The sequence below is a fragment of the Lepidothrix coronata genome, unplaced genomic scaffold, assembly GCF_001604755.1.
Source record: "Lepidothrix coronata isolate B3197 unplaced genomic scaffold, Lepidothrix_coronata-1.0 Scaffold166, whole genome shotgun sequence".
In the NCBI taxonomy this organism is placed as follows: Eukaryota; Metazoa; Chordata; class Aves; order Passeriformes; family Pipridae; genus Lepidothrix; species Lepidothrix coronata.
In genome coordinates, this window is record NW_016690346.1 from 1,492,145 (window position 1) to 1,515,310 (window position 23,166).

The 23,166-nt window shown below is 38.4% G+C and overlaps 1 protein-coding gene and 1 long non-coding RNA gene across 3 annotated transcripts in view; both read right to left on the minus strand.

The window, feature by feature from the left end:
- Positions 1-4,341, minus strand: part of TTPA (alpha tocopherol transfer protein) — a 16,970-nt gene extending 12,629 nt beyond the window's left edge. For both annotated transcript variants that reach the window (XM_017829647.1, XM_017829648.1), the window contains exon 1: positions 4,087-4,341. In XM_017829647.1, the coding sequence (XP_017685136.1) occupies positions 4,087-4,326 (240 nt within the window). In that variant the 5' untranslated portion in view covers positions 4,327-4,341. The remainder of the gene's footprint in view (positions 1-4,086) is intronic.
- A 9,055-nt stretch (positions 4,342-13,396) lies between these two features.
- On the minus strand, positions 13,397-17,390 carry LOC108504508. Its single transcript, XR_001877142.1, has 3 exons — positions 17,196-17,390; positions 16,881-17,094; positions 13,397-13,656 (listed from the first exon to the last, which is right to left on the minus strand). It is a non-coding gene; the product is annotated as an uncharacterized LOC108504508 (long non-coding RNA).
- Between the last annotated feature and the right edge of the window lie 5,776 nt (positions 17,391-23,166).

The following is a 23,166-nucleotide window of genomic DNA, read 5'->3' on the forward strand; positions in this document are numbered from 1 at the left end:
GGATATAAATAGAAAAACCTAGTGTCAGGAAAAACAAGCACATTCATTACCTAGCATAAAAAATTGCTTAGGTACTTACAACACAAGGAAAACATCACAATGTATAATTATATGTGTTTACAAACTGAATAACCTACTTAGCATCTGCTCACCATCTGAAAATAGATGCAAGATAACTTGATAAATGGGTAAAGCTGGATGAAAAACTCCAGACTGAAGTTAAGCATTAATTAAGAGGATTTTTTCCTGATGTCTGTTGGGGATAGTTCCAGATTTCTGAACATCAGAGATTATACAGTTACTAATTAAACCAAAATTCATGTGCTACAAAAAAACAGTGAACTTAGTATTTTGCTTAGAAGTAAAAGAACCAGAAAACAATGCACTTGTTGGAGAAACTAATACATCTGTATGTATAAATTATTTTTTTCTTGATTAATAACTATTTATTTATGTTAACAAGGATACTAGACAGAACTAAGCCTCTATTGTGTCAGCAGTTGTACCAATGCACACAATGCTTAGGAAAAAAAGGATTTCTATTGACATTTTTTGCAGGAAAAACCACAGCTTAAACTTCAGAATATAAACATATATATATATATACACATATACATATATATATATATATACACACATATACATATATATATACACATACATACACACCTTTGTGCATATATATTTTATATTTCTTTTTATATATGTGTATATAGATACACCCAGAATTTAAACATATAATATACACAGAGAAAAAATTGAAAACAATTTTATAGAGACACAGAACTTTCTCAATTCCACATGCATTACCTCTTTGCCATTGGGAAAAGACTGGCGCATGTGTAAGTTGAGGTCTTTGGGTTAGCGCAAAGGGAAGTCTGGCTGACTCATTTGTGCTTCCTCAACAGTCAGCCCAGAGAGCTTAATAAGGGCTCTTCCATCCTTTTTGAGGAATCCCTTGGTATTGGTGGAAGAAAGGCAGCCAAGTAACTGATTTAAACTTAAGTATTTATGGTTGAATGATGTGAAGATCCTCAGAGACAATGCCTGAGACTCAGCAGTATGTTTGGAACTATGAAAAACAACCCTTCTTGGACAGCACAGTTATTGTAAGTTACTGACTTGCAGTACAACACACTAGGAAGTCCTGATTCCTCTGTAAGTCAAATGCAGAGCAAACCCTAAGTCTTGCCATATAGCTTTGTATCAACCAGAACTCCTAAAAGGATCCTAAATATTTAGAGAGTTTTCAGTGCCATAAAAGCTAAGTATGTTATGAAGACTCTGGGCATAGAGTTTCAATGTTGCATTTTTACTGCATAAAGAGATTTTGAATCTGTTCCCCAGAGTATAATGCATTTCAAGTAGAAAAAGACAGTATCCTCAAGTCATTAAGAATCAGTCCTATAGAAGAGTTGGGGAATGTAATGCAAGGACATAATGAAATGCACTAGGCAAAAACATTTATGGTGGAAAGAAGATGCTAATTCTCCAGATTTTGCATGTCACTAATGAATCCAAGTGACAGTGGTTTTGATGATAACAATAAAATCAAACATACACATCTAGCTGGTACATTAAAAAAGGGATATATAAACCCATTGCTTTAGCACAATTAATAGAGACCTGTGGCCCTTCTTTACAAGTTTATACAGGAGTTAAATGTATCTGCACAAACTAACTCAACGCTCAGCTCAGGTATGAATTTATATTCAGGTATGAATTTATTTCTTCTAGCATGATAGGTATCAATATGTCAGTAGTTAAAAGCAAGTCTGGAATTGCCACTGGAAAAATGTAAAAGATTGTTGTTGCTGTGAGTCATCATAAAAGATTTATAAATGGAATGTCTTGCCATAATTACCTGATTATTCTTTTCTGAAGCACTTCCAAATGTTGATAACAGATATCAGACAAATCTGTGTCAATTATTAACCATCAATAAACACTCTGGTCAGTTGACAGACTCTTGATTCATATTTAAGGCTAATTGTAAGTCTATACCAAGACGCTGGACAACCGTTGCTTAAAAGCATTGACAGGGCCACGAACTTTGATTATCACTTAGCCGCTCTACAAGTCCTATGCAGTAGGTATACAGGAGCCTAGTGGGCAAAAAGGGACTGTATCAGCCTGAATTCCAAACAAAGAGGCAACATCAAACCAGGACGGGAGGGAACAGCCACTCTCTGGACTGATGGCAGGAGGGCTCTGTCTAGGATGAAGTACTAATGTAACCTCTGCATGAAGTCTCACTTGGTTTAGATGAATATGTCTTGTGACCACCACAGATTTTTGCACAATAATTCTCTTGGGCCTTGATCTCCCAATTGCAATAAACACATTCCTTTGGCCAAAGGCGGGGGGGGGGGTATGCTTCTTTTATTCCTCCTATGCTGCAAGAGAAGTATTCTAGAAAAAAGTGTCAGCTAGTATGTGGAACATCAAGTACCAATAGCTACAGCATGTGGAGAATGGAAATTCTAGACAGAAACACTAAACACAGGTTGGTTTGGACATCAGAATCTCTCAATTCAAACAAAGGGTTGAAATTCAGAAACTTAGCAGCCTGTGGAGACCCAGAAAAAAATAAGAGATTCTAAAAAGACTTATTTTTTTCAAAGCAGGTCCCCAGTCTAGAGGACTGATTCTCAAGAGGAGTATAGAAAATTTGCTACTTCATAGACTCCATCTCTAAATCTAGCTTAGATTCCACACTCTCAAATATTAGACCTACCTACAACGCACCTCACAATTAGTCACATCAAAGTGCAGAAGTGCATGGGCCAAATGCTGAATTTCACTGTCCTGTCTACAGGATTACCAGTAACAACCAATTGCAATGCAATTAGGAGTGGATATTCAGTGGTGCATATTGTCCTCATTAAGCCCTGCTTTTTGGAACCAAGGAATATAGGAAAATAAAATGCCTTTTGTTGGGAAAGAAAAAAAAAAAAGCATGGTCCTACAATTGTTAGTGCACAGCTTTGATATAAAAAAATCTCATGAGCTTCAAGCAAAAGTAAGATCCACAAACACCCAAAGGAATCTGAATTGACTCCCTAATTTTTCTGCTGAGAAGGAAATTTAAATCTATGACACAAATCTCATGAGTCAAATGAAAAGAACAAAAATCTAATTTTTAAAGCTATTTCTGATTAAGGGTCCAATTCAGTTTTTCACATTCTTTTTTTTAGATACCTCAATCCTGCAATGCATCTGTATGCAAACAATCTTCTCTTACGGTGACTAAACTTGGAAAATCTACAGTACAGAGAAGTCAGAAAGTAATAGGTGAAGTCTCTTGGGCAACGCTATGTAATCAACATCAAATTCCATGGAAACACAGCTTCCAGTTGGCACACTGTGAATCAGCTTTTGCCCTGGGAAGATTTGGAAATACTTTCTGTTCCAAAGGTTTAGTGGTTGCCAGTCTTTCTTTAAAAAAAAAAAAAAAAAGTAACAATCTGTACCTTTGGACAGTAAAGATATGCATGCACTGTGGCAAAAAGCCATGCAAAGAGCCAGGAAAGTACTATGATTTACCAAAACCTGCAAGGAGTGGTGTAAATGACTAAACTTCAAGAGTAAAGAAGTTTTTACGCGTAGTTTTTTTTAGAGTAAGTGTATCGCTGCTAGTAACGAGTAACCTGAGCCCGACAATCATGACAAGGATGTCCTTTCAAGAATACTGTTTCCTAACCAGAGCTGTAACCTTACCGCACTTACTGCATACGGGAGTGACTGTACCACACTTAACACAACTTTTATGTTACCTCATCGACACTGCACAGAACCAGCCACGCTGAATGTGAGACAGCACATTCACTCGGTGCCACGCTGAAGACACGCGTGACAAGCAATTAAGTTACACCCTGAAACTCCTCGGCTGGCCTCGGCCGACCCCAGAAGGGCAGAGCTCACTCGCCCACCCACCACCCAGCGATAGCCCCCGTCCGGCTGCTCCCCACGTCCCCGGGCCGGGCCAGGCCGGTGACAGCCACCGCGGGGGCTCCCCAGGCACCGGGAGATGCCGCCGCCCCCTCCTCCCCCTCCGCTCCGCGGGCGGCCACCGCTGCTCTTTACCCTCCAGGCCAGGTCCATGTGGAAGTCTCTGGCGCGCAGGAACCGCACCAGGAAGGCATCGGAGAGGGGCTGCGGCCAGCGCTGTCCGGGCTCTGCCTCCGCCCGCTGCCGCAGCTCGGCCACGGCGCTGCGCACCCGCGGAGCGTGGTCGGGCAGGTCGTTGGGGTGCCCCGCGCCCGGCGGACCCTGCAACATCGCCCCGCTCCGAGGGCACGGCCCGCTCAGCCCCGCCGGCCCCATTGGGACCCGCGGCGCGGTGGAGCCCGGCCGGGCTGCCCCCGCCCCCAGATGGGCTTAACCCCTGAGCGCCCTCCCAGGCCCGAGGGCGAGGGAGAAGGCAGGTGTGCCGCGTCCCCAGCCGGCCCGGCTGCGACGGCTCGTCTTTCGGGGTTGGTTTTCTTTTCCGCGTTTATGGACTTGACCAGCTTTTGGAATTTTACGCTTTAAGCCCATCTCCTGTTTTCCGCTTACAGCCCTAAAAGCGAGCTGTGACTGCTCCCTGGGGAAGGCGAGGGGTGGCCCCACGGGGCTGGGAGCCCCCCCCGACGCTCCTGCCCGCCGCAGGAGGGTCATCCCGGACCCCTGGAACCCGCTAAGGGTGGCGGCCTGCCTTTTAGGCGGAAATAACCCATCTTTAGATATTATATGGCGAAAAGCCGCAACCTCATTGCAGGTGGGAAGTGCCGTGCAAACGGGAGATCGGTGCTGGCCGAAAACTGCCTTGGAGCACCTAATCCTTGCCATGGATATGCAGTAAAAGAAATATATCCACTCTGCCTAGAGAAAGGGTGCTGAAATTGAATTTGGCTTTAGTCCAACTTTGCTGCCCAGCACTGAGTTCATTTATCAAAGGTGAAGAGTTCATTGCTGTTAATAATATTTTTATTATAACCTTTTCCTATATTTAGGTGTCCTTTGAGATCTTGCTGGCCTACTGAGGCTAAAAGACTTATTTCATTTAACATACAACTAATAAGGCATACTTAGGCCTAGTAAAAGGAACTATGTTCCAGATTACTTTCCCCTTTTCTGGCTTTCTACAGCTACACTTAATACTTTTTGATTGATATTTTGGTCATATCTAACCATGTCTTGGACTATTACATACTGCTGAAATGTCTACAGGTATCCTCCTCAGCTTTACAAATGTAAAAAAAAATCTGCCTATCTAAAGGCACATAGGTAGAAAGTGGGAGGGCTGGAGGTTTTTGCCAAAAAAAAAAAAAAAACAAATAAAACAGAAACTAGAGGGACTGAATGGGGAATATAAACTTGGAGGGGGAAAGTGTTGAAGGAAAGGATAAAAACTGGGAAATGTGCGAGTGTGCAGTCAACAGTGTATAGATGTAGACAGGTAGAATGGCAAGGACGTGGGAGGAAGTATGAACTTTCCCTAGATCAAGAGGAAAAAGCAAGCTGGAAATATAGGAAGAAACAGAGAGAACAGAACATGGGGGACACTGACAGCAGGCTTAAAAAACCCAACCCTTTTGCTTTGGCACAGAGCAGGACAGAGCCTCTGCGTTTGTTGGCATGTTGGCATGCAAACATATAACCCAATCATGGGTGGCAGGATAAACAAAGTGATATTCCAGCAAGGTCATACAGCGCCTTTAAACACCACTTCACAATTTTTGAGCACTTAGTTTTGCCATCTCTGTATTTTTACAACTAAGTGCTTTGTCTGTGAAAACAAAAAGTGTGGGAAAATAGAGATATTTTTCATTACACCCCTCGGCTGAGCAACTCATAACTTTTAACTAGCTTTTCTACAAAATATGGATTGTGATTTTGGCTTCATATATGAACAAAGTTAGTTTTACTAGCAGTTTCAGTGATTTCCCTCAAGACTGAGTTACAAAAATATCTGTAAATTTAAGGAGTTTTTAATTTTTTTTAATTATTTTATTATTAGGAGCCAATATGTTATATACTTGACACTTCATCAGAGTGATTAAAACCTGTTGCAAGATGAATCTTGTAGGCAAAGACTTCTTTTTGTTTAATTATATTTGGATAAGAGCTCAAGTGTCTAAAAGCTCTGCCTAAATAAATTATTCCTGTTTGTAAACTTTGCCTTGTTTGTGTCCTTGGACCAGGATGATTACTGTTACAACAGACTTGAAATTGTGGCAATAGCTCTTTGATGTTCCCTTTTGGGATGTTCCTGTGACAAACAGACTTTTAGCAGACAGCTGGAATTCGCAGTCCTTCAGCAGAAGCTTTATGTCTGTGTAAAACTCACATAGTATTTTAACAGGTCTTCTGTGGCAAGTGCTCAAGAGGTGTGGAGGCAATCATGTTAGACTAATTAACATACATATGTACCTGTGCCCCTTTCTTTTACAGGACACTATAAAAATTGTAAAAGATTTTTGAGTTTCAACCCTACAGTAGTATTTGTATGTTCTTTCTGTGAATGTTACGGGTAAATAGAAGGACCTTGTCTTTCATGCATATGCATTTAAGCTAGCATTGGTAAGAAATTTCATTAGGATCAAGACTGAGAGTTTAACTTGCAGAGACGCTGAACAGTTAATCTCAGCCACTGGTCATAGCAGGTAGTCAGCATTTCTATAAATTAAGTTCTAGTTAACTTGCCGAAACTTGTGCAGAGGAAGCCATCATGGAATGTTTAATTTTCAGGTCTTTCATTTTTGTACTAAGAATTCACGTATTTAAAACATTTAAATGCAAACACATGAGTAAAGAAATCAAGACAATAATTGGGACAGTTGATTTATGGGGTGCCAAATGGCTTGCTCTTTCCTCTTGTCTGTCTACTCAAAGAAGCATACACCAGGTAAAACAAAATAACCCTACTCTAACAAAAAAATACACTTGTTTGTTCTTCAAGGTTATCACATATTACAGGGTGAATAGATACTTGGTAAGAGCTAAAAAAAGTTTATTAACTAGAAAAAGAGGAAATTGCATGCACATGAAAAAATATTACGTATCCCTCTGGTATTTATTATGTAGAAGTAAAAAAACCCCAAACCCCCAAACCAACAATCCTACACAAGCGAACTCCTATACAAATGCAAGCTTCCAGTGAAATCCAGAACAGTCATATCAGTAGGACTCCCAGTTTGTCATACGAATCTGTTCATGTAAAGTACTTCAAAATTGGAATATTTTTGTTGACGAAAGAAATCTTTCAAACTAAGCAAAACCGAACTGAGAACTCATGTCTGTATCTGAAGGCTGACCATTTTGTACAGCTGAAAGGAGTGTATAATGGTTGTCATCCTTCTCTGAATCCATCCTGCAGGAATGACCCAGCATAGTAGCGAGGAAGTTGCCTTTCAGTGCAACTGAAACCCTAAAGTGTAACTGATCTGGTTGCAGTAAATACTTTCTGATTTTTGTCTGAATTTTTCCATGATCCATCCTTCCTGATGTCTGTCTACTCACTGGTGCTGATAGCATTGCTTGAAACTATGTCAAAGCCCTTTCTATTTTGCTAGACCAAAAGCTTCCAATATACCGTCTGGCAAGATTGGTGACTCAGCGACTTAGCAGTAGCCTTTTAAAGTCTTACTCTATAATATAATTCAGCAATCTCAGCAGACAGTTGGTGGCAGAGAACTTGGCTTTCATTTTACAGCACAATAGGCTATTTACAAAACCACCTTGGTGTAAAAATAATTTTAAAAAAGGAGTGTAGTATAAGCACAGCCCAAATCTCTACTTAAATTAAATCTAGTTTACTCTGCTCTGTAAGACACTGCAATCCTTGGTGTGTGATGAAATAATGAAAAACGTTCATGGCCAGGAACTCAAGGACTGAGCAAGTGATGAAGGAGAAAGACTTTGATCCTGCTGTCTTGCTGTAGGAACAGTATGAATCATCGGCTTATTTACTGCCAGATTTATGGACATCCCCTTGAAGTTTGAGCTTATTATGGAAGCAATAAGGACTTCATAGATCCAGCTCTGTCACATGGCTGTGAGAATATGCAGCTCACTGTATGTGTTTAAAGAGAGGAAAGACTTTTAAGTTCCTTAACTCTCATGTCTTCCACCTTTCAATTTAATCTGTGCCCATACCTAATGGGGAAGGATTTACCCACTGGTTGTATTTTTAATGAAATACTTCAGGCTTTATTTTCACCTTTCACAGTTTTCTACCTATCATTCATTTTCAGTTGAAATTTATCCAAATTAACCCTGGTGAGGTTAAGTAACTGGTGAGGTGGTGAGGAGGAGCCAAAAAACCTCCCAAACTAGCAAACACAACAGCTCTTCAATAAAGAGCAGCTTCTCATTATTCCCTGCATCTCTGTGTTTCACAGCTTCTGTCTGTGACAGTGTGTTTGGTCTGGCTGGCAACAGTGTCCCTCCTTGGGACCTCTGCTCACAATTTTTTGCTGCTTTTGCAGCTTATCAACATTTTCACTGTATAAGCATACTGATGGTAAAAGATGCTAACTCAGGTTGCTGGGGCTCACAGAAATGCTGCGAGCAAAATTTGTGCATTCACATGCCTTCTCTTTCCTGCATGCATTCCAGCATATGGTTTCTGCCTGCAAGGTAGCAGTCTATGGGTTATGATTTGCTGTAGCAAGTTCCTCTTTGCCTTTAATGCCAAGTACTCAAACCAAGTGTGTTGTTTCAAGGTGTGGTTCTTTGCTGCCTTGTACTGAATTTGATCACACTCTGCAGCTAGTTCATCCTGTTGTATTTTTATTCCTGTTTAGGCTACACACCAGGATACACAGAGTAATAAATGCAAGCCCTGGCACAGAAGCAGTGTCCAGTGTCCTCAAATTTTTGCCTGGGAAGATGACTTTAAATGAAGTTTTACCTGCCAGGGAGTTAGATGTTGACTCTGTGCTCTTAATATGTGGCTATCTTGGAGTCCTGCACCAGAATTCTGCACTAAAATATAACAAAAAAAAGAAAAAAAATATGTTTGGCAAATAAGGTGGCACTACAATGACTACTAAAATCTATTTCCAGGGAATTAATTAGTATATGGTAAACTTTGTTCAGTGGAGGTTGTGAAACTCACCTTCCAGAAATCTGGAAGTTTAAAGATTCTGAGTAAAGCAGAGTCAAACCTACCGCATGCTTTTCAAGTGAGAATAACATAGACTGAGACACTGGTAAAACCATTTGCAAGCTGAAGCCAGTAAATAAAAACTTAATATTGAAAAGGGCACCTGCAAAATTAAAAAAAAAAAAGAATATCCAGATGCACCATGAACACGTGTGCATGCAGAAATATAAAAACTAACCATAAATAGTTATCTTTCACTTCCATACCAGATAAGCTGACACATTTTCCTCTTCTTTTATTTTTGTGACTATTATAATTCTATACACCTCAGCAAGACAAATGCAAACTTTTCTTTGGATCTTATATTTTATTAGGATTTAGGTTTTTATTTCACTTATGCTTTAAATAGATCATCTGTCCTGATGAATTTATGCAGCTGTCATTCTCTTTCTAGATAGGAGGGAATCCAGCATATTACATTGTAAAAGAATGAGAGACATGCAACACAGTTATTCTTCCTAAGTTATATGGAAAAGAGAAGCTTTTATTTCTGGAAAACACTGAGATATGTGTTAAGCTGAGGTCTGCTACTACTGAAATTGTTGGAATACTATACAAGAATATGACTGTACAGATCAATTTTTACAATAAAGAGACAACTAGCCATATCTAAGATTATAATGAAGAAAATGTGGTATTGTAATTTTTTTTGAAAATATGTTTATGTTGTAAAACATACTTATTTATTTTTTGAATAATGCTGTTAATCAATTCTGTTAGTAGATATTTTAACGAGCAATTCTAAGATACATCAAGTCAATTAGATGTGACCAAACCACCATTCTGTTCGAAACAATGTCCATCTTCTCACCTAGACAAGTTTTGGACTGCCAAAATATAGGTGCTATGACTAGAATTGAGCTCCTGAAACAAACTGCTGTGCACAATCTATGCATTATTTACATTATACCTGAACTTAAATAAAAACTTTAGCCCTCACATCTTTTCATGTACTCATGTACCATCAGTGGTACATGGTATTTATCAGAATGCATCCCTACTGCTAAACAGGTTTGCAAGGTGGAGAAGAATGTATTGCACTGCCTTTTACTCCAAGCAAATAAAAAAATTTACCTTGTCATGATTTAGATGCTCAAAAAAAAATCAGGTATCAATAAACACTGTGTCTTTACAGGAAAATAAACTGTTTGAGTCCAGACAGACACATCACTGGCTTAAACTCCTTATGAATACTCTTTACAAATATTCTTTTGAGTAGGTGAGAAAATAGCTACTCTTCTATCTTAATTTTTGTTCCACACACTGGTTTAAAAACTGTTTTGTACTGCCTCCAATGGGTACTGTCTCAACACAAATTTCTAAGATGAGCCATTGACTACTCAATTTCATTTAACACCAGCTTCTCTGTTTCCAGCTGAAGGTCAATCACCTCTATTGAGTTTCCTAATGTATTTTTAATTGAGCATGTAAGAATATTGTCTACTGCCTTGATGACATAAAGCTTCATGGGCCTGGGCATCAGTATTTCATTTACAAAAGAGCTCAAGTGTGAGAAGTCAAGTTCGAGCCACAGCCCGCAGATAGATCTCCATTTGTCCTGACACGGTAGATGTCCTGCTGCCTGGGATCAGGATGAGTTAACCTGGGGGATGAGAAGTAATATCCATTGTGAACCACGACTGGATGATAGTGCATCTCCTACTGGTGGCATGTCACAGAGCCAATCTAGATCGGAGAACCTTCTATAGAGTAGGCACCAATGTCAGTTCTTCAGTACAGCTGCTGCTACTGGGACATGTCAAAATTTTTTGCTCTTTGCAAGACAGCAAAGTTGTGAAGGTCCAGAGAACAATTACTTTTAAATAAAATCTGTTGATGCCATTTCAGAGGAAATGCGTCATTTTCCATAGCATTTTTCCAGCCGTGTTGAGAAGTTACTGTTCACTGTTGGCTACTGCAAGTTAGCAAGTGACAAGTTTTAGATGATGAAATCAACGTGGCCCAGTTTCCAGCGGACAAATGTTTCAAGTTCCCTCACCATCCTCATCAGAGTAGTGTCTGCTGCCTTCTCTGTGCGGATTGGTCCTGGACCTAAGATCCTCTGCCTGACAGAGACAGTGGTGCTGTGCTGGCTGTGACCAACACGTGTGCTGACCTGTGAGCCTGTGCAGACGAGAGAGAAGTGAGGACAGCTGAGATTATGCTGCAGCTTGCCTTTCTCCAATCATTATGCTTTGTAATGACTTAATACCTTTGGGCTCTTGCCTTTCTGTCAAATGTAGTCAACATTAGGTCTCAGGTTCAAAAGTTATAAGACAGAGAGATAGGTCAGAGACTGACTGGCAGAGAGAGGCAGGCAACATGACCACATTTATTTCCTTGAGAAATCAGATCTCTAAGTCATATGAAAAACTGTAGATTGTATGTTGGTGGGTGGGATTTTCAAAAGTTCTTAAGCCCCAGAGCGGTAAATTTATTTATGCACCTCATCTTAACTCGGATAAAAGGAGAATTAGGAACCTAAGTAACATTAAAAGTCTAATCTAAATGACTTTAATAGGATTTGCTGTATCACTGGAGTAGCCTTAATCCCACTTGCTGTATTTAAAATGGTGGACGATAGGAATTTTGGCACTGATTTTGAAGAGTCTATAATTTTGTAAAGCTTACATAAGAGCAATGGCAATGCCTGAAAACCTTGAAAAATATAAAAGTTACAACATTAGGTGCCTTAGTTCACACATTGGTAAAAATATCAGTGGGAAAACAAAGCCTAGATTGGTGCCAAATAATCAACACTGAAAAAATGTTCCTAAGACTTTCACATTCACACAGACAAATAAAGAAAATAAATATTGGGTAAGAGATGTCCCATTTTCTATAGCCAGTTAAAACATATAGTATGTCAGAGAAGACCACTAAGGAAAATTTTGTAAAGGCACAGTCAAGGCAGGCCTTCATTTGGTTTGCATTACTTCTATATGCAAGGTGTGCAACAAAGAGCCATATGTCTTGGTAGATAAGGTATACTGATGCTGTCAGGACCTGTGAGCAAATTCTAGCTGGTAACTATTTGCCAGGAGTATTGCAGATAGACCAGAAGTATAGATGTGATACCTGTGTCTGCTGGGCATTGTTAAAGTAAGAGTGGTGTGCGTCACTATCAAAACTAATTCCCCCTAGTCAAATGGAAAGCATATTTCATCAGTGGGACCAACATCTCACTATCAGTATTTTTTTTTCCCAGGGAAGTTTCTTTTTAAGAAAAGGACAAATTAGTTTTAAATTGCTATTTCTTTAAACTGAGAACAAAGACCTATTTATGTTTTTCAAATCACCAGTTTAAGTTAGGGATGTGAATAAATCCATCCAGAGGACAACCATCCCTTTACTGCATTCCAGGATTACAAAATTTGCTTTTATTTTATGTTATAAAACCAAAAACTTATGAGAGATTCTCAGTCAAAATATTTGGATTTGGATTTAAGATGTTAGATGGATATTTAGATACTGCACTTGCAGTGACTAGACCATCAATATTGGACATTTCAAGAAAAAAATTCAATCAAAATTGGGCAGATCTCAGATCTGCAAGCAGATTGGAAATTCTCTGGGAAAGCTTTGAGTTTAAATGAGGAATATCTTCTGCAAAGAAATGGTTCTGAGTAGTTTTACTGCAAAACCTAAATGAATAGCTTGATTTTCAAAAGTGCTCAAATTGGCACAAAGTACCAGAGGAGGATAAAGGACTTCTCAAAATTATGTCTGTAGAGAAGCTTATCTCTAGGAACTTATAAAGACATTGGGCAGAGTCTAAGCAGTACAAATAGTTTGACCCATTTAAATTCTAAGCACTAGGGCATTATTTGCCCATCAAGGGCATTATTTGCCCATCTCCCTAAAAGGAAAACCAAAGCTAATAAATAACCACATTGCATCAACGTTTCTTGCTACCTTCAGGGAAATCCTGTTTACTTAGACCCTTGCCTGCCAAGTGAAACAATATTTGAGTTCTTCAATAAGATATAAACTTTAATCCAGGTTGGCAATCACTGGGTATTCACTATTTCAGATGAGTTAATAAATACACTAGGTATTTTTATACTTCATTTTCTTTACCATTTTCCAGAAAAGAATGCTGTTTATATTGCCAATACTAATCATATTAACAGTCTCTATTGCAGCACCATTGAAGGAAGCATACAAGAGCCATTTCTATCTTTTGTCAATGTTTTACTTTCTTTTTGTGCACTCTCTCTTAGACACTGAAACAGTCCTTCACTGTGATGTCCTTTTGGCTGTCATGGCAGGGAATTTGATATAATATCTGTGAAATTAAATAAAAGGCATGTGTACAGAAGGACTGGGAAGGTACTTCCATGATGTGGTTAATCCAAATAGATGTCCGTTATTAAAAAAAAAATATGCAAGATGAATATTATGTATGCATTGATGGTATGACTGCTATGGTTGAGGTTACTCTGTTCTCTGAGGTTCTGTGCAGATGCAGAACAAGTTGGTCACTGGCCTCAGGCAGCCTACACCTACATATAAAAGAGACATAAAAAGACAGAGTTAGACAGAGGACAAGAAAACAGTGGAACCATTACTAGTCAAAATAATAAGGCTAAATTATTGCATGACTGCATCCTAGGTCTTGAGAAGCCTAGACAAGAGCTTCAAGGAGGGATTGAAAGAAGACTCATTTTGTGGAACTTTTGCCAACAGTGAGGGCAGACAGCGGCCTGCACCTAATTCTAAGTCACAGTGAAAGAAAAGCTGATGCCATAGGTTAGATGGCAGCAGTAGAAAGTGTTTGATTTGAGAGTAAGCATCTTAGGTTTGATGTGACAGAGAAATGAGAGTATACAGAAGCACATAGAAAGCTAACAATTTCAGATGTGCACAAAAAGCAATTTTTACAGCAGCCTTGTAGGCACGTGTGACAAGGGCAAGACTGAATTTGACAAGACCAGAAAAAAGAAAAGAGACAACCATAACATGAATGAGAACTTTAGTTTTGTGAGTAGACAAAGAGTATTCTATCCTGGTACAGAGTGAGCTATTTAAAAAGGAGGTGTGATCTAGGGACGAAGATACAGAGAAACCTGACAGATGTTCAGGTATAGCCAAAATGACAGCAGAGAGATGACATCTGCTACAGCAGCAAGGAGAAGGCAGGAAAGGGTTAGGCTGTGAAGGTGAGACTGTTGGCTAATCATCCATCAGAGGAAGCCAGGAAGACATATTAGTATTTTAGTTGCCAGTGATAAATGTTTTGGAAGTGAGAAGTTGATATGACAATCCTAAAAGAATATGACCAATTGCACAGAATTAAATGGTACTTAATACATTTGTGAAGGCAATACAACCACAAAACAGAGCACATACTGTATTCTACCTCAGAATTCTTATTAGTCATCTCTGTCCTATCGTAACAGGGTAAGATATTTCATGTTTGATTTCTAACAGAGTTATTTCCATCTCATTTTAGCCTATTTTTAGACTAAATGGGTAAAAAGTTTTGCTTCCAAACAAAAGTAATATGGTCTTAATGCAGATCTCTGGTATGGTCTGTTACCAACCTCCTTCTATTTGGAGAAACTGTCATTCACTCCAGTTTTTTGTTTGCCTGCTTGTTTGTTTGTTTTCCTTACATATTCAGTGCTTAATTCATAACAAGCACCATGAGTAGTCCTCTTTAACGTCTTAATTCTATAAGAGAGCCTGCTGAAAAACTACAGAACCCATACTTTTAGGACATCTTTACCTGCCATTTCTCTAGCTTTTAACAAGCAAAGCAAAGCACTTACTTCTCTTTCCCTTTGCAAAGACCGTGTGGCCTGGATATCAGCCAAGGCATATTTCTGTAGCTTTGTCCTCAGTCTGACTTTTCTGTAAACTTTCAATTTTCTGTCTTACAGATCACCTCAGAAAATGTTTCTAAAACACTGACACCACTCAGTTATGTGGACTTACACTAAGAATTAATTAGGCCTGGTTTAAAACTAATAGCAATTTCAGAACATGGCAGGAAAAAAAATTCCTTACTTAACCTAAGCTTTTCTGGTTACCTTGCATCACAAAATTTACAGACTAACTGAAGAAATCAAAAATCACTTTTCCTATCTTAGCATTAAATACTAAAAAAGCCATATAGTCTTATTTTAATTCTGAAACTCAATAAATTGTTTTAGTTCTACAATTGTTTTCAGTTTTACAAGAAATAATGATTAAATCCCTTGTTTAAACAAGTGAAAATTTATACAACCTTATGCCAGTGAAAAAGAAATTAACTCTTTCCCATTCCTAGCTAAGGTCCCACCAAAGAGATCTATTTTCAGCTCTTGAAACTGAATTCTCTCTTTTCAAATAACATTAAAGATCATAACAATAAGTGCAATGTTAAAGCACAGAGATCAGAGCATCTTCCTTCTGCATCTGGATTTCAAGACACTCTATCCTGACCCTGGCACAGGTAGTAGCTCCCCCCCTACTTTGAGGGCTCACAGAGCCAAGGGCTTCTTTTTTGGCTCTCTGCTCAGATGACCACCTACAGTTCTTGCCCTGCCTATGTGGCAGACTCACATGGTCATGAACAAAGATTTTATCAGCCTCTTCACATGAAAATGAAACAGAAGCAGTAAAAAAAGAACTAGGTTATTAACCTCCCTCCCACAAACTTAATAAATAAATAAGCTAAATAAAGAATAAAATTAACTACCTGATCTATCCAACTGTGACTTCTGGTTTAGAACAAAGACTTTGATTTTTGGCAATTTAGCATTTTGCAAAATGAAGACACTCAGGTACAAAACTAAAACTGATGTTAAACTTAAGCAGCAACAACAAACTGAAGAAAGAAAGGAGTATAAATATAAAACTTTTGTATCCATTTCAGACGTACAATAACAAATAAAAAGAGAAGAAGGAAGCCTTTGAACAATTAAGTTCATTCTAATTGAGGGCTGCACTAATATTTTCTAATTTGCATATTTCAGATTATGGATATTAGCATTATTCCAAGATGCACGGCAGATAATTAAGCCTATTTTTTCATGTCCTATAAATAATCTTTGCACAAAATGCTGAGTTTCTGACTTATTTCTTCTTTATAGCTTTCCAGTGATCCAGATCCTTTATTTTCTTTAAGATCAATACCCTTAGGCTGTTTCTTCATAGACAAAAAATACCTGGCATGATATAGACATACTACAGGTGAAAGATTAGCTTCTCATATACATCATCCTAGTTTACATTCCTTACTTTGCTTCCCAACCTTGTGGTGAAAAGAGCCTTTGTGCTTTGGCCATGAGCAAAACAGACTTTTCACTACACCTAAATGACAGATTAAATGTGACTGCGGTGCACTTACCAGCTACTAGGTCTATATTATCCGGGTTCACATGTGAATGCTTTAGCGGCTTTTATTGTAAACTCTCTAGATTTTCCTCCATTGGCAATTCACACATGCTTTTTCTTCATACTCTACCTCAACAGTAATTTTAAACATTTTTTTCTGTGAATAACAGAAACCTGGCTTACTCTAAATTTGGCTTGTGTCTCTTAAACTGTTTCAACTGTGGTTACTTTGATTTTCCCAATCTTCAGTAGCTGCTAGTTCAGCACTTCCAATTCCTGCCCAGCTCTCAGTATTACCTTGACTTTCCCACTGGGCTCCGCCACTTCAATTCTTCAGCTCCCTCGCCCCAAAACTGAAACCCTCCTAGACCTGCCCCAATAATCAGAGCCCTCTCATTGGTCTCACCTTTGCCAGCCTGCTTCTCAGGCAAGACTTGAATGGGTGGTGCATGTGTAAGCACTGCATGGGTACAGCCCAGGCAGCTGCCCTCAGCCACCTGCCTCAGCACCTGAGCACAGGCAAGTAAAAAGGATAGAAACAAGTTCATCATGTTTCTTCCCTCTGCTTCTCCATCTATCCCCCACTTGCCATGAGTTGAAGGAGTTTGTTCTCCTGGAATCTGCAAAGAAAACTGCAAACAGAGAAATGCCTTCTGAAGGAAACTTCCCTTGAAAACACGAGTGAAGCCTGATTTCACCTGCAAGGCAGAAGCAGAGGCACCTGGAGGTGACCTGAGGACTAAGAGTGTCACAGCTTCTCCGAGCAGCTGGGGGGCTTAAGATCTCCCATCAGGGCACTGGGCAGCAGTTTGACAGGACTAACACCCTCTTTCATAGAGAAGCAATGTCAGGAACAAATAATTATGCCAGAAGCTTTCAGTGTCAGATTGAAAGACAGAGGAATTATTGGGCAACTGACCGGTGTGCAGCTGACCAAGAAGTCTGTGACAGCTGTGTTTTTTTTAAAGCTCCAAATAAGTTGGTTTACATTAGGATGAGTGATTACACAGCAAATGGCTAAAGAATAACTTGGGAAAACAAGCCTTGGTCTCCACAAGGAATTTGGCACCGTGTCCGTAATTCATACCTGCATAACTGGCCATAGGGGTCTTCGTGCCCCTTCCCATGGCCATATGCAGTAACATCACAACAGTCTTCCTTTATTCCTTACTGGAAGTTAAACCTTTTTTGGGACTGATGAATCACTCAGGCAGTTCCAAGCTTTGTCTTTATCCAAATCACTTTGAGCCTAGAAATAAAGTTTTTCTTCAAATGCCAAAGATACTAATGGAAAATTATCTATTCTGAGAGTACCAGAGGTGAAGAATAACTTAAATTAATAATGGAAAGCAGTGCATCTCCATAATGGTGAACATCTTGTTTTACTTCTGAAACAGAAAACTCAATTCTGGAAAAGGAGGAACCCAAGTGCTTGGATAGCAATCTCATTCGTGTTGCCCAGAATATTCCTGTTAGAGTGTTGACTAATGAAATATAGGTTAATATTTCTCAGTCACAATGACCTCCAGTTACACCTGGATTTCTGAGATGGGCTTGGCAGCCATAAGCAAGTCACACCGGGGTAGCTTATTTCAAGCACCACCTAGTGGATCTATTTAAAAGTTACCAAAAATAAAGCAATTAGCAAAATAATTTTCCTTTTGAATGTAGGAATGGCAGCTGTCAGTCTCCCTGCAGTAAATCTTGCTATTTGATTGCTTTTTAGTAGCAAGTCACAACAGCTCTGAAAAACACTAAACTAAAAAAGGCAAAGGATGCACAAAATTTGTCTTGAACTGAGCTTCAGCATAGGACGTTCTTTTCCCAACTTGTTAGACCCAAAACATTAGGAGACATATGTCTTTAATGATCACAATTCCCTAAGTAAAGAAAAATTAGCTTCTGCCTTTAAACGAAAACAAGACTGAGACGTCATTTAACTAACCAAAGAAGACATTTCTAATTCTGTTCATTAGTAAGTAAAATGTAGTTATATAATTATGTAAGTATATAATTTAAAAAAATGTAGTATATTAATCTAAGAGACACTTGATAGGCCTCCTATCTCAGCAATTTCCTAAAATAAAAATAATGTAACATGAATCAATACAGTAAATTTATTAATACCTCTATTACTTTTTGTTGATTTAAGTATGAGAGATGGTTACTTATTTTAAATTCTGTATTGGATCTGAGCATTGCATCATAATGTGTATAATCCATACATTAAATATTACCTATAAAGAGCATTTTTCAGCAAGACTTCAGACTTACTGAGATTTGGTTGAAAACAATAAAATATTGAGATCTTTTAAATGATGGGTGGTCAGCCTAAAGTAAACTGAGTCTGCCCTAACTGAGGATTGGCACCAAACCTTGAGCACCTGAGAAGTTGTGCCTTGTCTAATTAGGGAGTTAGTCAGTGCAGACCACACAATTAAGATCAGGGAATAAAGATGGCCATGACTAGGCAACTAAAATGTAAAATAAAAAAAATACTGTGAAGTGTCAGCAGTAAGAGAAAGCACTGTCATGCCAGAATCAACAGTACCATTTACGAGATGCAGTTACTGATCAAAACAGTAAGAAAGATCAAAACAGCGATAGGCAAACAGAATTAGTAAAATAACTGAAAGCAGAAACCACTGCTCAGAAAAAAATAATCCTGAGCTCTCTTCCCTAGAGACACTTTTGAGTGGACTAGAATTAATGATGTTGATCCAGCAGCTGATCAGACGTTTGATTACATGGGTTAATGAAAAGCCTTAAAAAAATGGACACCTTCTGTGTCTGTAGTGAAATACAGGATGTAGAAATGATTGTATATCTCTCTTTGATGAGGCTGTTAAAATAAAAATGGATTCACAACAGCCAAGGGGTTATGGGTTCCATCATTTAATTAGTAATGTCAGCTGTATTTTATATTTATTTATTCAATTAATCTATATTCAGAAAAAGAAAGGTCTTAGTCCTACCTTTTGTATATTGAAAGTATTTTTTAGCCATTTTACACCGAAATCACAGTCTAGATTTAACTTGCTATTTTACAGAAAGGCACAACTGAATACAAAATATCAAATATTCTGATTCATAGGTTTCTTTCTCCCACATACTATGGTCAAGAGAATAGTCAAATAGAAAAATTAACTACATTCTATCATCCTTTGGTGATTAATTCCTTTTATTATCACACTGATAAAAGGGTGGGTGGCTGGATTTTGTGCTAGTGAAGGTAAACTGTAATGATGGTTTAGCAATGCAGAACTAACACCTGCTGCCTTCTGCAGCTTCCATGTTTCTGAGGGTCAAATTCAGCCTAGTGTCAATGGGCAAAATTCCACTGACACTGTACACCAATACTAGGGTTGAATTTATCCTCTTGCATTGCTCAGGGAGAATGGATGCACATTTTATTCCTGATGTTTTGGTCAATGAGAGACCATGGCACTCAAAGTACACAGAGAAAACCAACAACCTTTCTGACCAGTCAAAATGGTGCTTGCAAGGACTCTGAAACCCTGGCTTATATCTGGATCAGGATTTCTTAACAAGATTTCAGCACCTCAGACAGTAAACAGTTTTAAGGAGATACCTGCAGTATGCCATCCAAGAACAAATTTACCATAGTTCATTGTAAATAAGCTTAATTCTAAAATGCTGATTCTGAACATTAAAATAGATCTTAAATAAACAAATATGACAACATAATCTACATTATTATGCATGATGTGATAATATAAGTGATAATATAAAGTGATAGGTATAAAATAAGCATATAATTTAGCAGAGCAACATGACAGACAGAAAGGAAGGATAATTATTGTAGATATTTCTAAAGCAAATGTCTTTTAGGAACACAACTCTTCACTTACTGCCTTATTACACCCTTACTTGGTGTGGGTGCAATATAAGAGTGCAATATTTTTGAGAAAAAAAGAAGTGTGGAGAAATAACCCAACATATAAAAGCATGGCCTGAAAAATACTGCTTCTGATAGGAAGAACACCACACTGATTTGAATTTCAGTAAATTCTATGGAGCACAACAGAGATTATATAGGTGCTGTAGACCTTAAACACTCAAATAATGAATTTTGACAACATTCTCTCCTTATATAAATGGTTTAAGAACATTAACAGAGGACTCATCTTGCATATTCATACCTCTGTAGACAGCAAGATCTAGACAGAGGTACAGGGTTTGGGAGAGGGATTACTTTAATTCTCTCTGGATCTGCCAGAGCAAGTGAGCTTGGAGAGAGTGCTGGAGATAACCTTCCAGTTCCTCTCCTTCTGGTTAGCAGCTAACATCTACATTATGCTATACAACTTTTGAATCTAACCACTAATGAACTACTTAGCAAAAAGCATCTAGGAAAAAATGTAAGCATCAGCGATAGAAAGATTTTAGAAAGTTTTGTAAGCTTATGAAATTGATGAAAAATTTCCAAGTTTGGAAATCAGATTAATGGAATGGGATATTGTATGGATGCTGGGAGCAGAGCCAAACCCCTCATTCTACTGAAAAGTTGCAGGACTTCTTAAGCAAGAATGAAAAACACAGAATACTCGCAAAAAGACATGACTTTCTGCCATTTCTGACTAAAAAAGTAGTAAAATTTTTAGGTGAAAAAAGAGAAACAGGGCACTGCTGTGACATGAAGAGCCAGGCAGTAAAAATGCTTCATTGATCTAATGAAATAGATAAAAAGTGCAGGAGTCAAAATGCTGCAGTTACATGCAGAATGTGACTTCAGAAAGGTTTACAGGTATTTTCCACCACAGTGAACAGAAAATCATTAAAACAGTAGTAGAATCATGTATCTGTTCCATAATCTATTTAATCCTTTGTTCCGAAATAAGTGCCTAAGCAAATTTCTGGAATAGGTGACCATCTCAGCAAATGCACACCAGGTCTGTTTGATACAGTAAACTTTATTTTAATTAAAAAGATTTATTCTTACATCTAATGTCTGAGGTAGAAATCATGTGGTTTGTCTTTGAAATAATTACAGAATCCAGGTCATGACAATTTCTCTTAAACATCAGGAAAATTATAAAGTTTAAATTAGAGATTAGCGTTCAGTGCATATTCTCAGGCAGGAAGGTTACCATGTCAGGCTCCTAAAATGCTTACTGTGTATATCTACCTACAGATCATCCAAGCCAGATCTTGAGATAGGAATGAAACATATAAGCAGCTGTCCTGGAGTAAAAATGTCACAGGCTAAATGGAACTAAAGAAGCTTTTCCTACTACAAGTCACCTAAATATACTTGGATAAACCGTATGGTACCTGAGCAGTGTCTGTACAACAGCTCCATGCTTTTTCTGATCTGGCATATGAAATAATTTGAAATAGGTGGGAAAAGGCCATAGGCTGTTTGCTAATGCACTGGGAAAAGTACAATCTGAATAGCACTCTGATGCAGACCAGAAGTAACCTAGCTATATAAACTATGTCCACTGGGAATCTTCTGCAGCACAGTGTTACTGTGCCCTCCAGGCTGCAGTCAGGACGATGACAGGGCCAAGCCCTAAACGTGTAGTTATGATGAGCCACGTTGTACACGAAAAGGGAGATTTCTATATGGGATTGGGAGCAAAGACAGCAAGAGACATTAGTTTTAAACAAAATATGAATGGAATTTAAATTAAAAAAATAGACTGAAGGACAGGAGAGTTTCACACAGAGATGGAAGAAATAAAGAGTATATACATATAATTTTTAAGACTGTCTTTCATAAGAACTAATCAGAGAAGATCTATCAGTAATTAATCATTGTTGTGGACCTAGCCTACTGTAATACGGCTACATGCTCCCTTAAGCCAAACAGACAGCACATACTGGTATCAAATATACTAATACCATACATTAGCATCTCTTTGGAGAAGAGCTTGCCAGTGTGAAAAGCTTCTGTCTTACCTCATGCTCCCAGATAATGGAGCCCACCAAAAATACCACAATGCATAACAAAGGAAATAAAATCAAAGTATCTAGGAGGTGAAATCATTGTTGGTTAAACACAGTAATCTCTTTTCTAAAGACACCATACGCCAATTTAGCTGCTCAACTCTGTCACAGATAGCTTTGAGCTATCACATTCTATTTAACTGTCCATCAATTATGATTTTATTCTACAACTATTTACTGTCTATCTTACAACTTTGCAGTCCTTTCATACAATGATCTCCTCCAAACTCTTTCCTAAGTGCAAGCTTGTACTTCCACGTTCCCAAAAAGTGCATCAACAACATTAACATACCACGTAATTTTATCATTCTTTCATGATCAATATACTTTCCAGAATGCCTGTTGCATATTTTGAAAATCCCTGTTATGTAGATGTCATGGTTTGAGCCAGGACAGTAGATGATTCTGTACATTCAGAACTGTTCGAATCTCGGAAAAGAATGCTTGCTGGAATCTGGGACCTGCCCTGGACTTCAGCATACAATTGAATTTCACACAGCGTGCAGAATATGTAGCTGTGTAATAATGACTGAGTAAATTATATATGATAAAGTCTTTATATATGCCTATATTTAATAGCTGAGAACTATTAAATCTCACACACAGAAGAAAATTGTTTATTTATCTACAGCTGAGCTCTGTTTTCCACTCATTTATACCCATTTTTTGAGGACTTTCATTAACGCAATGCTCCTTCATGCCAGATGAAGTTGGGCATC